The sequence below is a fragment of the Stenella coeruleoalba genome (genome assembly GCF_951394435.1).
Source record: "Stenella coeruleoalba genome assembly, chromosome: 8".
NCBI lineage: Eukaryota > Metazoa > Chordata > Mammalia > Artiodactyla > Delphinidae > Stenella > Stenella coeruleoalba.
Window position 1 is genome coordinate 96659577 of NC_137154.1, and position 14123 is coordinate 96673699.

The window sequence follows — 14123 nt, forward strand, 5'->3', positions numbered from 1 at the left end:
CTCCGTGGTCCAGGCCCTCCCCGCCTCTCCATCTTCCTCTCCCATCATCCCCGAGGTCACATTTTATGCTCCAGCATCATTCAGTTGCTGTAATTCCTCATATTTATTAGGCATTTCCCCTCCTCTTGGCCTCAGCTCAGGCTACACCCTTTTCTTGGGATTCCCTTTTCTTCACTCTCATTCCTTCATTTTTTGTTGTTGTTTTGTTTTGTTTTTAATTTTTATTGAAATATAGTTGATTTACAATGTTGTGTTAGTTTCAGGGGTACAGTAAAGTGATTCAGTTATACATACACATATGTGCGTGTGTGTGTACATGTATATATACATACACATATATATATAGTCTTTTTTTACATTTTCCCTTCCATTATAGGTTATTACAAGATATTGAGTAGAGTTTCCTGTGCTGTACAGTAGGTTCTTGTTGGTTATCTATTTTATATATAGTAGTGTTTATATTTTTTAAAATTTTTATTGGGGTATAGTTGCTTTACAATGTTGTGTTAGTTTCTGCTGTACAGCAAAGTGGATCAGTTATACATATACATATATCCACTCTTGTTTAGATTCTTTTGCCGTATAGACCATTCCAGAGTATTGAGTAGAGTTCCCCATGCTCTACAGCAGGTTCTTATTAGTTATCTAGTAGTGTGAGTTCCCCGTGCTCTGCAGCAGGTTCTTATTAGTTATCTAGTAGTGTGAGTTCCCCGTGCTCTACAGCAGGTTCTTATTAGTTATCTAGTAGTGTGAGTTCCCCGTGCTCTACAGCAGGTCCTTAGTTATCATCTAGTAGTGTGAGTTCCCCGTGCTCTGCAGCAGGTCCTTATTAGTTATCTAGTAGTGTGAGTTCCCCGTGCTCTGCAGCAGGTCCTTATTAGTTATCCAGTAGTGTGAGTTCCCCGTGCTCTGCAGCAGGTCCTTGTTAGTTATCCAGTAGTGTGAGTTCCCCGTGCTCTGCAGCAGGTCCTTATTAGTTATCTTGACTGGACAACATCACTCAGCCTTCAGGACCGGATGTGGGCACCATCCTCTGCGGGCATCCCTGATTCTGTCCCCAGGCTGAGTCTGGTGCCTGTGCATCTATTTATCTCTATCGTTGCTTTCATCAGATGATGTTATTATTACCTGTTTATGTACTTGTCTCTGCCACATGCCTGTGAGCTCCTAGGGAAAGAGCCCTATGCTTTATTCCAGCGTTGAGCACGACGCTTGGTGCACAGTAGTGCCAAACTGATGGCTCCTGGATGAATGAGTGAATTCTGCCTGGAGCAATATTCATAGGCAAGGAGATCGCTGAGTTGAAATTTGAAGGGTGAAAATTGCCCCAGAGAAAGAGAGGATGGGGGAAGGACACCATTGCTGTCTTAGGTTGGTTCCCTAGAGGCAGAGTCTGAGGTGGGGATTCCTGAAAGTGAGGGAAGAACCAATGGCAGAGAGCTCAGCGAGGATGTGGTCTAAGTTGGACATCAGCCTGGGCCACCAGGAGCTCTGGTGCGTGACCTGCGCACAGAGTTGGTCCCCCGTGTTGGTCAGTCATTGGCCGAGGGCTGCCCTTAGGTGGGGGTGGGGCTGGATGGGGGTGTCATAACCTCCTGGGCCAAGGGCCCCCCTTTTGGCCAAGGCCAGCTGCGAGTTATCGTTAACTCACAATCACAACTGCTAAGGATGGACACAGAAGGCACCACCACACTCGCAGCAAAGGAAACGGCACGTGGAACGGGGCAGCTCGGTCCATCTGGGGAGCAGCAAAGTGCTGGGTATGGCTGGGGTGGAGGAAGTGAGTGGGTTGGGCCCGAGAGGCAGGGGCCAGCTCCTGGAGAGCCCTGTACCATGTGCTAAGCGTACCCCACATTTTATTCAAGCTATGCAGGGGGTTTTAAGTATTAATTAATTGCTTTCAATTGCATTAAAAAATATTGGAGAGGCAGTGGTGAGTGGCTGGAGGAGGGGGGCAGTACCGGGGTAGGGAGACCAGTCGGGGGCATATTCAAGAGTCAAGGTGGAGGGTGATGAGAGTCTGAACTAAGGTGGTAGCAGTGGGGCTGGGGGCAGGGGTGTCAGATGGGAGAGAGATTAAGGAGGTCAGGAGCGGGGTTATTTCCTGGCAGGGAGCAATCTACGACCACCACCCTGTGGGCAGCCACCTTCTTCTTTCAGGAGGAAGCCCAGCTCTCCTCTTAGCCCTCACAACAATCTGTTTTCCATCAAGCACTCACCCAGCCAAGGGCTGCAGGATTTGGCTCACCTGCATCAAAATGGTTCAAGGGCCGTGCAGTTCCGGAGTTTGACTTAAGGGATTTCCTTGTTTTCTGAATTTAAAATCTGCGGGAGGAAACATGCATCCAGTGCCGTCTCCATTGTGCTGGGCGCCCAGCAGCGGGTGAGGGGAAGGTGGCCGTATAGATCAATAAAGTGTGGTCCCTGCCCTCAGGTTGCTCCTAACCGTGTAGTGGAGACAGAGGTGTAGACAGCCAGCTGTAATATAAGACAGATGCGATGTGTGCTTCAGTAGCAGGGTACACGTGCTTGATCTTGGCCAGAGGTGCAGGAGAACACGAGAGAAGTATAAGTAACATGTTCTGGTTGCCCAGACGAGGGAGTGATTCTTCCTGACCACCAGCTCCGAAAATCTTGCCTTATAGAAGAGCCGACATTTGAGCAGGGTCTGGGGGATGAGAAGGATATTGGCAGGTAAAGAACGGCATCCTAGGCAGAGGCACCAGCAAAATCAAGTCATTCCTCAGGAAAAAGAAGATCCTGGAGGAATTAATAAATTGGGGCTTGTCTAAGAGAAATCCACAGTAAAGCTGGAAATAGAAACACAAGAGTTTTAGGTTTGGGTATTTTAGTCTAAACTTTAATTGAATTCTTATTACCCTCTCATTACCTTGGAGAAAACAATTTGAACTCCTGGAGGGAATAATGCTATAAACAGAAGGCACTGAAATAAATAGGTATATTCGTGTACAAAGGATAGTCATTTAAGTGTTCAAATCCTAATAATAATAGTTGAGGGACAGAAACAACACTAAATGCAAAGATTTCATTCAACTGCTCCAACCCCCCGTGGGGCTGCCTCTCAGAGGCTAATCATTAGAAGAGCGGGGCGGGGCTGCCTGGGCCACCTGTATTGTCTGTGCCGACCCTCTTGCTCTTGCAGGTCAACAATGAACGGCTCTATCTGCCCCTGAAGTTGGGACAAGGGAAGATAAACATCTTTTCCTTTGGCTTCCATGTGGTGGTGGAAACTGACTTTGGCCTGAAGGTTGTGTATGATTGGAAGACCTTCCTGTCCATCACGGTCCCTCGGGGCATGCAGAACATCACCTACGGCCTGTGTGGCCGCTATAACGGCAACCCCGAAGACGACCTGGAGATGCCCATGGGTCTGCTGGCCTCCAGCGTCAATGAGTTTGGACAGAGCTGGGTGAAGAGGGACACCTTCTGCCAGGTTGGCTGTGGCGACCGCTGCCCTTCCTGTGCCAAAGTGGAAGGTTTCTCCAAAGTGCAGCAGCTCTGCAGCCTGATCCCCAACCAGAACGCAGGCTTCACCAAGTGTCACAGCAAGGTCAACCCCGCTTTCTTCTACAAGAACTGCCTGTTTGACTCTTGCATCGATGGCGGCGCCGTGCAGACCGCCTGCAGCTGGCTGCAGAACTACGCCAGCACGTGCCAGACGCAGGGGATCGCAGTGACCGGCTGGAGGAACTACACGTCCTGCTGTGAGTCCTTCCCGTTGTCTCTCCTTCCATCTTGATTGGTGTGGGCAGGCCGGTCATCCAGTACAAGTCAGAGCAAGCTGAGTGGGGCAATTTCAGGAAATGCACTTTGGAATTGAGTTTGTTCCCTGAAACAAGAGATTGAACCGCCTGGAGCCTCCGTTTTCTTATCTGTAAAGTGGGGTTAATACCGCTTATTCCCTGTATTCCTCTGAGGACGAAATAAGATCACATACATAAAGCACAGAGCAGCACACATGGCCTTTGGGCTCAGCAAGGGCACAGTAAGATTCTAACAAAGGACGAATCGAGGGAAGAGTGAGTTAGTAGATTGCTTTGTTCTAGAACCTCATGGACCCATCATTAAGTGTACTGATAATTTATACACTTTCTCTTAGTGTGTTTTTCTATTTGATTCATATATGTCATATATCCGTCTCTGCGTTGATGAAATATAGCAGAATGTTAAAAGCATTGGAAAAAGAATTAGATACACCTAAAATTAACATTAATATTGCACATCAGCTACATCTCAATGAAAAACAAGAGAAAGAGCTAGAGCTCCTGGATTCTAGCCTTGCTCTGTCCTTAAGGATCGGTGTGACTTTGAAGCATTTCACTTTTCCTCCCTGGTCCTTAGTTTCCCCCTGATAATGCTCTGCCTACACTCTTTATGCTACAGAAACGTCAGGAGGATCAAACTGGGTAACTGAAAGCCTAGCACACTCCATGCATGTTAAGTGGTATCGTTAACATTCGTGGCTCGCTTTGAGCCAAGCCCAGTGCTCCACACTTTATCAACATTTGTTCCTCCATAACCCAATTAGGGAGAAGCTGAGACTCAGAGGAGTTAAGTAATTTGCCTAAGGTCCTACTATCTCAGTGGCAAAGTCAGGGTTTGACCTTCCAGCCCCAAAGCTCCTGCCCTCAGCTCATACGCTTCACAGTGGAATAATTTGTCTGCATTTAGCACATCACAATAGGAAAAGACGGGGAAGAGAAACCAGTATTGGTCTTTGGCCAATCTGCCTTGGTCTATTTTCCTATCTCAATCTCATTAGCTATAGCAAATTTCTTTTAGGCCTAACTGTATGAAAAAGGCTACGCATGGATGCTGAATGCAAAGAGCTCTAAATAAGTGATCCAGCAGGGGTCCCGGAGAATAAACTCCCTTTTCATCCTGGGAAAGGGAGATTTGGATAAAAAACCAGAAACAGTGTTGTCGTTTAATGCTCACACAGTTCATTTACATCCCACATAACTGGATTCATGTCGATTGGGAGGACAGGGTGGGAGGAAGTGGGGGCGGGGGGAAAGATGCCATTTCAGCCATGCTCAGTCCCTGAGTGAGGGGCTGGGGGGAGCGATGCCAGTAGGAGTGACTGTCCAGACTAATTGGCCTCTGGTGACTTTAGTAAAATAAATATGCCTATAAAAACGTCAGGGTCTGGATAAATGTCTAGAGCTACTCTGGATTCCCTGGGGTGAGCTCAGTGGGGCGAGAGAGCTTGCCTTCCTCTAAATCAGCACACCAGGCTGTAGACACAGGGACCTAAAGATGGTGCAGGACGGGGAGACAGTTTTAGGGAGGAGACACTGCCTGCTGCCTCTTGAGACCTGCTACAGGGCGTTCCCTCTTTTCCTGTGGCCATGCCACGGCGACTGCACTGCTGTGTGGCGTGGCTGGGATGGGGAGCGAGGGGTAGTGTATGCCCACATCCATTGCCTCCAGCTGCAATGGGCAGGGAGACCGTAGGGAAGAACTGTTTTTAGAGGAGGCTAATTCCAGGAAGTCTCACCTTAATTTATGGATATCAATTTTTGTCACTCACAGGAAAGAAAAGGAAGCAAGTTCGTAAGCCCTTATGACCTTACCTTTGAGGAGGAAGGTCCCCTACTTCTATGCAGCTTGGACCCATGGGGCTGAAACTGGTGCAGGATGGGGAAGCAGTTTGGAAAAGGGATACCCTTCATAATGCATATGAAAACTATTTTTCTTGTCCGTCTGTCCCCTCCACCAGCAACTTTTCCTCTCCCCTCTTCAAAGTTCTGTCCAGACATCGGTTGCCTACTCTATACACCATCACAGGGAGTTCCATCCAAGGCACTCAGAGCAGAGTCTGTCCTGCCTCACCCTTGGCCATGGGCCCCATCCGGGCCTAGATAGCTGCCTGCCAGCAAGGCCCAGGCCAAGCGTCCTTACCACGAGAGGGATAGACCTTCCCCCACCTTGGCATTTCAGGACAGGGGCCAAGATCCAAAAGAGAGCTCCTGAAGAGGTGGTGGTGGTGACTGGCAAAAAGAAAAGCTAAAATAAGAGAAAGAAATTATACTTTAAAGACGGCGTGTGGGTGGAGATTGGGGGGGCGGACACAGTTGGAGACAGCTTAGTTTTCCATTTTGAATTTCAGAACAGAGAAAAGCCGTGGGAGATGGAGTCCTAACTCAGCCAATTCAATCTGAGAGATCAGTGAACACAGGCTGCCTTGAATACAGTTGTTTGTAACCATATCTGACATGACGTTAATCTCTGAGAAGCAAGGGCAGAACAGCATCCCTCTGCCCACCCCCCACTTCTACTAAGAATTAATCCATTTCAACACTCACATGTTGAGATATGAGAATGGTGTTTTCAGGAGAAAAAGGATTAACCCAGAACTGCCCGTTAAATGTACGCTTTATTGGTAACAAGGTAGAATGCTGTTGTTTTTCAATGATATTGGCTGTTCCTATCAATGGGATAATTTATTACTCAATTACCTTCTTTGCAAATGCATTGGAAAACTCCTTCACCCAAGTTGAACAAACAGACTTGGGGCGGGGTGGGGGGAAAGGGAGGCCGATTGTCTTAATTACTAACCCATCCTTAAAATTCTTTCAGCTGAATTTGTCATTCTTTCAGTCCCTTAATGGGGGACTTAAAGTGGAGCACTGGGTGGTGAGGGTAAGAGAAGCAAATAACAAACGCATAGCAGGTATTTAGCTCCGTCCGCGTGCCAGGCACTATTCTAAGTGCGATATGAGTCCTCACTCATTGACTCCTGTAACTTTACAGCAACCCTGTAAAGTAGGCACCATTAATAGTCCCATTTTCTAGAGGAAGAAACTGAAGCTCAGAGTGATTCAGTGACTTTCCCAAGGCAGGTGGCTCGGGTAAGTTGGAAAGTACCTCCAGAGACAGTGCTCTCCCCCTGTGCAGTGCTGCTTCTCTTACCCTGGTCAGGCCAGGAGGCCTGAGGAGCTGGGGAGCCCGCAGGTACTGCAGAGGGTGTACAGCTCTGTAGGATCAGGTCTGTGAAGGCATCTCCCAACCTCAGTGGGCCATCGTGAGAATTAACTGTGATGATGTCTCATAAACCAGGCCACCTGGTGCCTGACATCTGGTACGTGGTCAGCCAAGTTTGAGTATCATTATCATTTTCTCTTTTATCAGAGGCAGCTTTTGCTACTTCAGAGTCCTGGGTCCAAAGTCTGGTAATTAGGGGGTTTCTTATATATTTCTCTGCAAACTCAGTAAATTCTAGTGGAACAACTTTTAAAAATTCCTATTACTATTACGACAACTGCTCCTACTGTTAATAACAGAAGCTTTCATTGAAGTACCAGGCACTGTACCAGAAGCTTTGCAAAATCGCATTTCATTTTATCTTTACTACTTGTTATCCCCATTTTACAGATGAGGAAGCAGAGGTTTAGTGAGAGTAAGTAACCTGCCCAAGGTGACACTGCTAGTTAGTTGCAAAGCCAGGGCTCAAACAAGGTCAATTCTATTGCATTGCTGCATTGCTCCTCAGAGGGACCCACACATCCTACCCACCTTGGGCACAAAGGCTACATCAGTCCACTGGCCACAGCAAGAGACACATTCGTGACCGTGTTAGAAATCCAGGTGTAGAGGCATCATCACTCTCAGCTCTTAGTACTTCATTTGGGTGGAGAAAATCAGAATTAGGAATTTGGAAGTTTGTTTTCAAGAATCAAATATTTATTAACCACCTGTCATGTTCTCAGCACTATTTGGAGGGCCCTGGAAGAATCAGAAGTGTAAAATAATGAGTTTATCGTCTAGTTGGAGAAATAGGACCAGCATACTTGAAACAACAGTGGACATCTCTAAATCGATAGTATATCTTCCCAGATATTAAAATGTATTGTAGAGTTTCAGTAATTAAAACAAGTCAATACCGGCACATTCCCAGAAAGACCAACCAGTGGACTGATGAGAAAGTCCAGAAACAGGCTCAAACACTAAAGAGAAATTAGTATATAGTAAAGCTGGCATTTCAGATCACTGGGGGGAAAGGTACTATTCAATAAGGGACAAACTAGCAGGCAGAAAACTATTTAAACACTTCCTTCATTTCCTCAATCAAAAATAAAGTCTGGGGGGGTAGTGGTGGGATGAATTGGGAGATTGGGATTGACATGTATGCACTAATATGTATAAAATAGATAACTGATAAGAACCTGCTGTATAAAAAATTAATTAATTTAATTAAAAAGAAAAGGGAATGAAAAAAAATAAAGTCCAGACAGAACCAAGATTAAACATAGAAATTTAAGTTATAAAACTACTAGAAGAAAAACAAAGGAGTCTTTTTGGTAATCTTGCAGTAGAGAGGGACTTTCTAAGCAAAATGACCAAAGCCATAAAGCAAAACCTGATAAATTTGATTACTTAAAATTTTAAATTTCTGCGTAGCAAAAACATAATCAAAGCCACAAACATACCAAAAAAAAAAAAAAAAGAAGACGCAAAGTCAAAAGACAAATGATAAATATTTTTAACACATGACAGACAAAAGTCTATTTTTAATTTATAAAGAGCTTTTACAATTCAATAAGAAAAAAATTCAACCAACACAAAATGTGCAAAGGATGTGAAAAGGCAGTTCACAGGAAAGACATACAAATGGATTACAAACAAATGAAAAGACAGTCAACCTCACAAAGAATGCAAATGAAATAAGGACATAGCAGATATGGCATTAAAATTGTTTTATTGTGGTAATATAGACGTAAAATTTACTATGTTAACCATTTTTAAGTGTACAGTTCAGTGGCATTAAATACATTCATATTGCTGTGCAACCATCACCACCATCCATCTCCAGAACTCTTTTCATCTTGCAAAACTGAAACTCTGTACCCACTAAATAATAACTCTCCATTCCATAACACTCCAATAATTCTCCCCACCCCACCCCACCCCACACCACCCCAGCCCCTGGCAACCAATGTTCTACTTTCTGTCTTTGTGAACTTAACTACTTTAGATACCTTGGAGAAGTGGAATCATACAGTATTTGTCTTTTTTTTTTTTAATTTATTTTTGGCTGCATTGGGTCTCCATTGCTGTGCGTGGGTTTCTCTAGTTGCGGCGAGCGGGGGCTAGTCTTTGTTGCCGTGAGTGGGCTTCCTGTTGCGGTGGCTTCTCTTTGTTGCGGAGCACAGGCTCTAGGCACGCGGGCTCAGTAGTTGTGGTGCATGGGCTTAGTTGCTCTGCAGCATGTGGGATCTTCCCAAACCAGGGCTCGAACGCATGTCCCCTGCACTGGCAGGCGGATTCTTAACCACTGAGACACCAGGGAAGTCCCCCAGTATTTGTCTTTTTGTGGGTGCTTTATTTCACTTAGCATAACGTCCTCAAGGTTCATCCTTGTAGTATACTGCGGAATTTCCTTCCTTTTTAAGGCTGAATAATTCCATTGTATATAGACATTTTGCTCATCCATTCATCCATTGATGGACACTTGGATTGCTTCCACGGTTTAGCTATTGTGAATAAGGCTGCTATGACAACGTGTATAAATATCTCTTTGAAATACTTCTCTCAAATCTTTTGAGTATATACCCAGGAGTGGAATTGACAATAAGTTCATTTGTACCATTTTTTTAGATTCCACATATAAGCGATACCATATGATATTTGTCTTTCTCTGTCTGACTTACTTCACTCAGTATGACAATCTCTAGGTCCATCCATGTCACTGCAAATGGCATTATTAGTTTCTGTAAAACTTTTAAGCAAACCTATCTTTAATGATTGGCTAACACTTACTGAACGCTTAGTTGCTTGGCACTGTTGTAAGTACACAGACTCACTCGTTCCCTCCCAATGAGTGATGAAGCGGGTATCTCTGTTGTACAGATAAGGAACTGAGGCCCAGAGAGATTAAGTAATGGCTCCAGTCTCTTACAGCTTGGCTCCAGAGCCCACACTCTTCACCAGGACCCCAACTGCCTTCCAGAAAAGCATCTACATGCATTTGAAAACCACAGAACATAGCTGACATGGGTCGGTCTGTATACACAGGCACACACACAGTGCACGTTTGCCTTCTCAGAAATCAAGAGGCTCAGGGGCCTACCGTTTATAAACTACTGTCTTAGAAAAAGGTCCTGGAAGTTCTGAGTTGGTATTGGTATAAGAGTAGGGAGTTCTGCAGATAAGTTGGGACTCCACCTGGGGCTTGAAGAATGCAGGATTCAGATAGGCTGGGAGGATGAAGAAGGGGTTGGGGAAGGGAGATCAACACACCTGGGGACCTAAAGGCAGGAGTGAATATGGGGCACCCCCGGGGGGCCATCCAGTGACTCACTGGAGTCAAGATGCATGTTGGGAGATGGGTTTAAGGCAACAGGTTCTAGAGGACCTCAGGAAACAAGGCTGAGGACAGGACAAAGATGGTGTGAGGAGCCTTGTCACCTCCATCTGCTCTTTGGTCCATTACTTCCACAGGGATAAGTCAGATAGAGGCTTTCCATAAGCAGAGAGAGTAGGAAAGAGGGAAGGTGGCAAAGCTTCCTCCCCGCCGGGCCTCCGTCTCCGCAAGTGGGTGAGCGATGGGCCAGAGGAAAGCGTTGACCGTCCTGGTGACTGTTGATCTTGACTCTCGTCTCCCGTTCCAGACGTCACCTGCCCTCCCAACAGCCACTACGAGAGCTGCGTGAGCGTGTGCCAGCCCCGCTGCGCCGCGATCCGCCTGAAGAGCGACTGCAACCACTACTGCGTGGAGGGCTGCCAGTGCGACACCGGCTACGTCCTCAACGGCAAAAGCTGCATCCTGCCCCACAACTGCGGCTGCTACTCTGACGGCAAGTACTACGAGGTAGGGGCGCCCCACCCACCGGGTCCTCCTTGCTGGGCAGCAGATTTCTCTCCCGCTCCAAGAGGCGGGCCACGGTGGACCCATCTTCCCACTTGAATCCACTTGTGGTGTGGATTCGCAGGGAGGCAGAGCGGGGGGCCGAGAGGTCAAGGACAGGTCTGGTGAGGCTCTTGCGCACGGAGTACCGGATTGGGAAACGTGTTTGGGTCTCACTCTCCCACCCTTCCTCGCTAGCATTTGTGTTTCTCTCTCCTCCACGCCTTTCTCTAGGCCCTTCTGATTTCTTCTCCTGTAAATCTTAGTTAGAAAGCTTCTGATGTGGCTACTGTTTGGAAATAGGACGGTGGTGAATCTGACATTTGTAGCTGTCTCGGCTAAGGACACTTTTAACTGCAAAAGATAGAGCTCGAGGCTAGCAGATGGGGCTTTGCCTCTTCTGCTTATTGCAGCTCCATTAGAGAGAGTGAGGGCTGCCATCTCTGCATGTGTCATTTGTCAGTCTAGTACCGTCCCCCGAGAGTTGTGTCCTACCCTCTGCTTCTCTCTCTTTGGGGGCTTCACATAAAGCTGATGAAGATGCCCTTCTTTGAGTAAAACATATTAGCTCACAAAATCATTTACTTTTCTACCCTGTAATCTTTCTTTATGTGCTGTGATGCTAAGCTAGAAGAGATCTTTCCTGGAGAGGGTATTTAGCCCTTGGTTCTGCCTCCAGGCCACTCTCTGTTTAAAGGATATCAACACCGTACACTGGCGAGTAGACAGTTAACAATAGCATCGATGGAATAGCTGCTATTTGCAGATCGCTGTGCTAGTGGTATCGTTGGGGATGATAAAGCATGTTCCCTGCCTTAAGGAACTTGAAAATCTATTCAGAAGAGGGGGAAAGAATGCACTTTAGGGCTTCCCTGGTGGCGCAGTGGTTGAGAGTCCGCTTGCCCATGCAGGGGACGCGGGTTCGTACCCTGGTCCGGGAAGATCCCACGTGCCGCGGAGCGGCTGGGCCCGTGGGCCATGGCCGCTGAGCCTGCGCGTCCGGAGCCTGTGCTCCGCAACGGGAGAGGCCACAACAGTGAGGCCCGTGTACCGCAAAAAAAAGCACTTTAAAGAACAAGAGGACAATTACAAAGTAACATATCAACAAGTGAAATATAATACCCTAGAGAACTAATCAATTTAAGATGAAAAAGAGCCACAGCATTAAAAAAATCTGATTGAAATGTCTGAACTGGAAATAAACTAGGCAAAAAATAAATAATGCCTCCTTTCTGTAAAGATGCATTGTTCTTGTTCAAGAACAACTAAGTTGGCTTTACTTTGAGAGGAGATAAAAGAAAATCAATATGGACGTTACCTTCGGTCTCATTTTCGGTGGGAAATTTGTTTAAATGTTGTATTAGAAAGATGGGGGAAAGTAGAGTAAAATAGTAAAATTGATCAAAGAAGGCTTCTTGGTAGAGGTGAGTTTTGAAGTTAAGCTCTTAGAAATATTGATTATTTGAAAGGAAGAGGCAGACCATGTGGGAGAAAATAATAATAGATTCCGTTTTCCCACCATCTGGGAGAAGAGATAACCAGGCTCAAAACTGAAAAACACTATTATAATCTCTGCTCCCCTGTCCAGAGATTTACTGAAATGTATCCATCTAGCAAGTGTGTCATGCACCCCTCCACAGAGATCCTGAGTGTCTGTGACATAACGGAATGAGATTCGGGTTTGATCCTAGCTGAACCAATGCTGTTGATGTGACATTGAGCAAACTGTGTCATTCCTCTGAGCTTCTGTTGCCTTATCTACAAAACATTACTAACAATACCAACTCAGTATGGTTGTTGTATGAATAATCAATGCCAGGTGCCCTAGTACCTGGCACCTAGTAGTTCAATAATTGGTAACTGCTATTGTTTTTGTTCATTCTCTTCAGAAGCATTTTATAAATGAAAAATCCAGGTGTGTTAATGAAACGATGCGTGTAAAAGCCCTTGGAGCTCTCGGGAAGGCACAATACAGCTCTCAGCAGCTGTTCGCACTATAAACATTATTATCCGCTTTTCATCAGAAAGTCAGTGGGTTTTGACAACAACATATATCTGGGAAGTAGCAAACTCACAAAACAGATAATCTACTTGCCACAATTCAAACAAGCTTGGAGGCTGTTTATTCAACAGATTTCTTTGGAAATAAAAAGAGAACACATCTAGCTATTAGCATGTAGGGTAATCACCCAGCTGACGTTGTCGGGTCTAATTAAGGTGGAGAAAGCAGCACTGGGCCTGTCTCTTTACTGTGATGCCAGTTTCATGATCGAGTTCCCCTGTGGGATGAGTTATTTACCCTTGATCATATCCACATGCTTCAGGTTATTTTGCTCTTTCCACCCATATAATGTCTGACTTCTCATCAGAGAGAGGCCAGACCGTCCGCTCAATTTTTCTGCAAATCTGACAAGAGAAAGAAAGTCAATATTTTACAGGTCTGGAAGGAGGGAAGGCTTGGTTCCGGGAACTACTTCATTTTGAGGATGAAAGAATCAGCAGGGCACTGGAATCTTAAAGTGCACCAGATTGAGAAAACTCTTCCTGGAAGATCTCACCCTCTATCTACTTACCCTTGGATCTGAGTCAGATCTGTATTTGATATCCAGGGTTTTGATAAGTCTATAGTTAAAATGGAAAATGGTGACCAGACAGTAGCATAGGCCCATCTTGTGCCATTTAAACACCTCTGGGGCTTCCCTGGTGGCGCAGTGGTTGAGAGTCCGCCTGCCGATGCAGGGGACACGGGTTCGTGCCCCGGTCCGGGAAGATCCCACATGCCGCGGAGCGGCTGGGCCCGTGAGCCATGGCCGCTGAGCCTGCGCGTCCGGAGCCTGTGCTCCGCAACGGGAGAGGCCACAACAGTGAGAGGCCCGCGTACCGCAAAAACAATAAATAAATAAACCACCTCTGGATAGCACCGTTTTAGAAAATTGAATTAATGCCCCGAGTGGCCACATCTCTATGAAGTAGTCCACTCGTTGGGACCACACTCCACTTGGACAATCACGACCAATTTCCAACAGTTTCCTGGAATTCTTGGTCTAGAACAAGTGCAAGATCAAGAGCACGAGGTCCTCAAGCAGAGTCATGTCTACAGATTTGCAGAAGGAGTGAAAAATAATAGCTGCTACCAACTGATGATCCACTTGGTCGTAGTGTTTAATATAACTTTATATAATTCCTCACTATCTGAAAGAGGGTGAGCGGTCCTTCTCCGGTAATAACAGCAGCTATTATTTATTGAGTACCT

At 46.0% G+C, this 14123-nt stretch overlaps 1 protein-coding gene across 2 annotated transcripts in view; it reads left to right on the forward strand.

The window, feature by feature from the left end:
• The window catches only part of TECTA (tectorin alpha), a 73614-nt gene that overhangs the window by 38511 nt on the left and 20980 nt on the right, over positions 1 to 14123 (forward strand). For both annotated transcript variants that reach the window (XM_079928586.1, XM_079928587.1), the window contains exons 11-12: positions 3164 to 3725; positions 10635 to 10834. In XM_079928586.1, coding sequence (XP_079784712.1) covers positions 3164 to 3725; positions 10635 to 10834 — 762 coding nt within the window. The remainder of the gene's footprint in view (positions 1 to 3163; positions 3726 to 10634; positions 10835 to 14123) is intronic.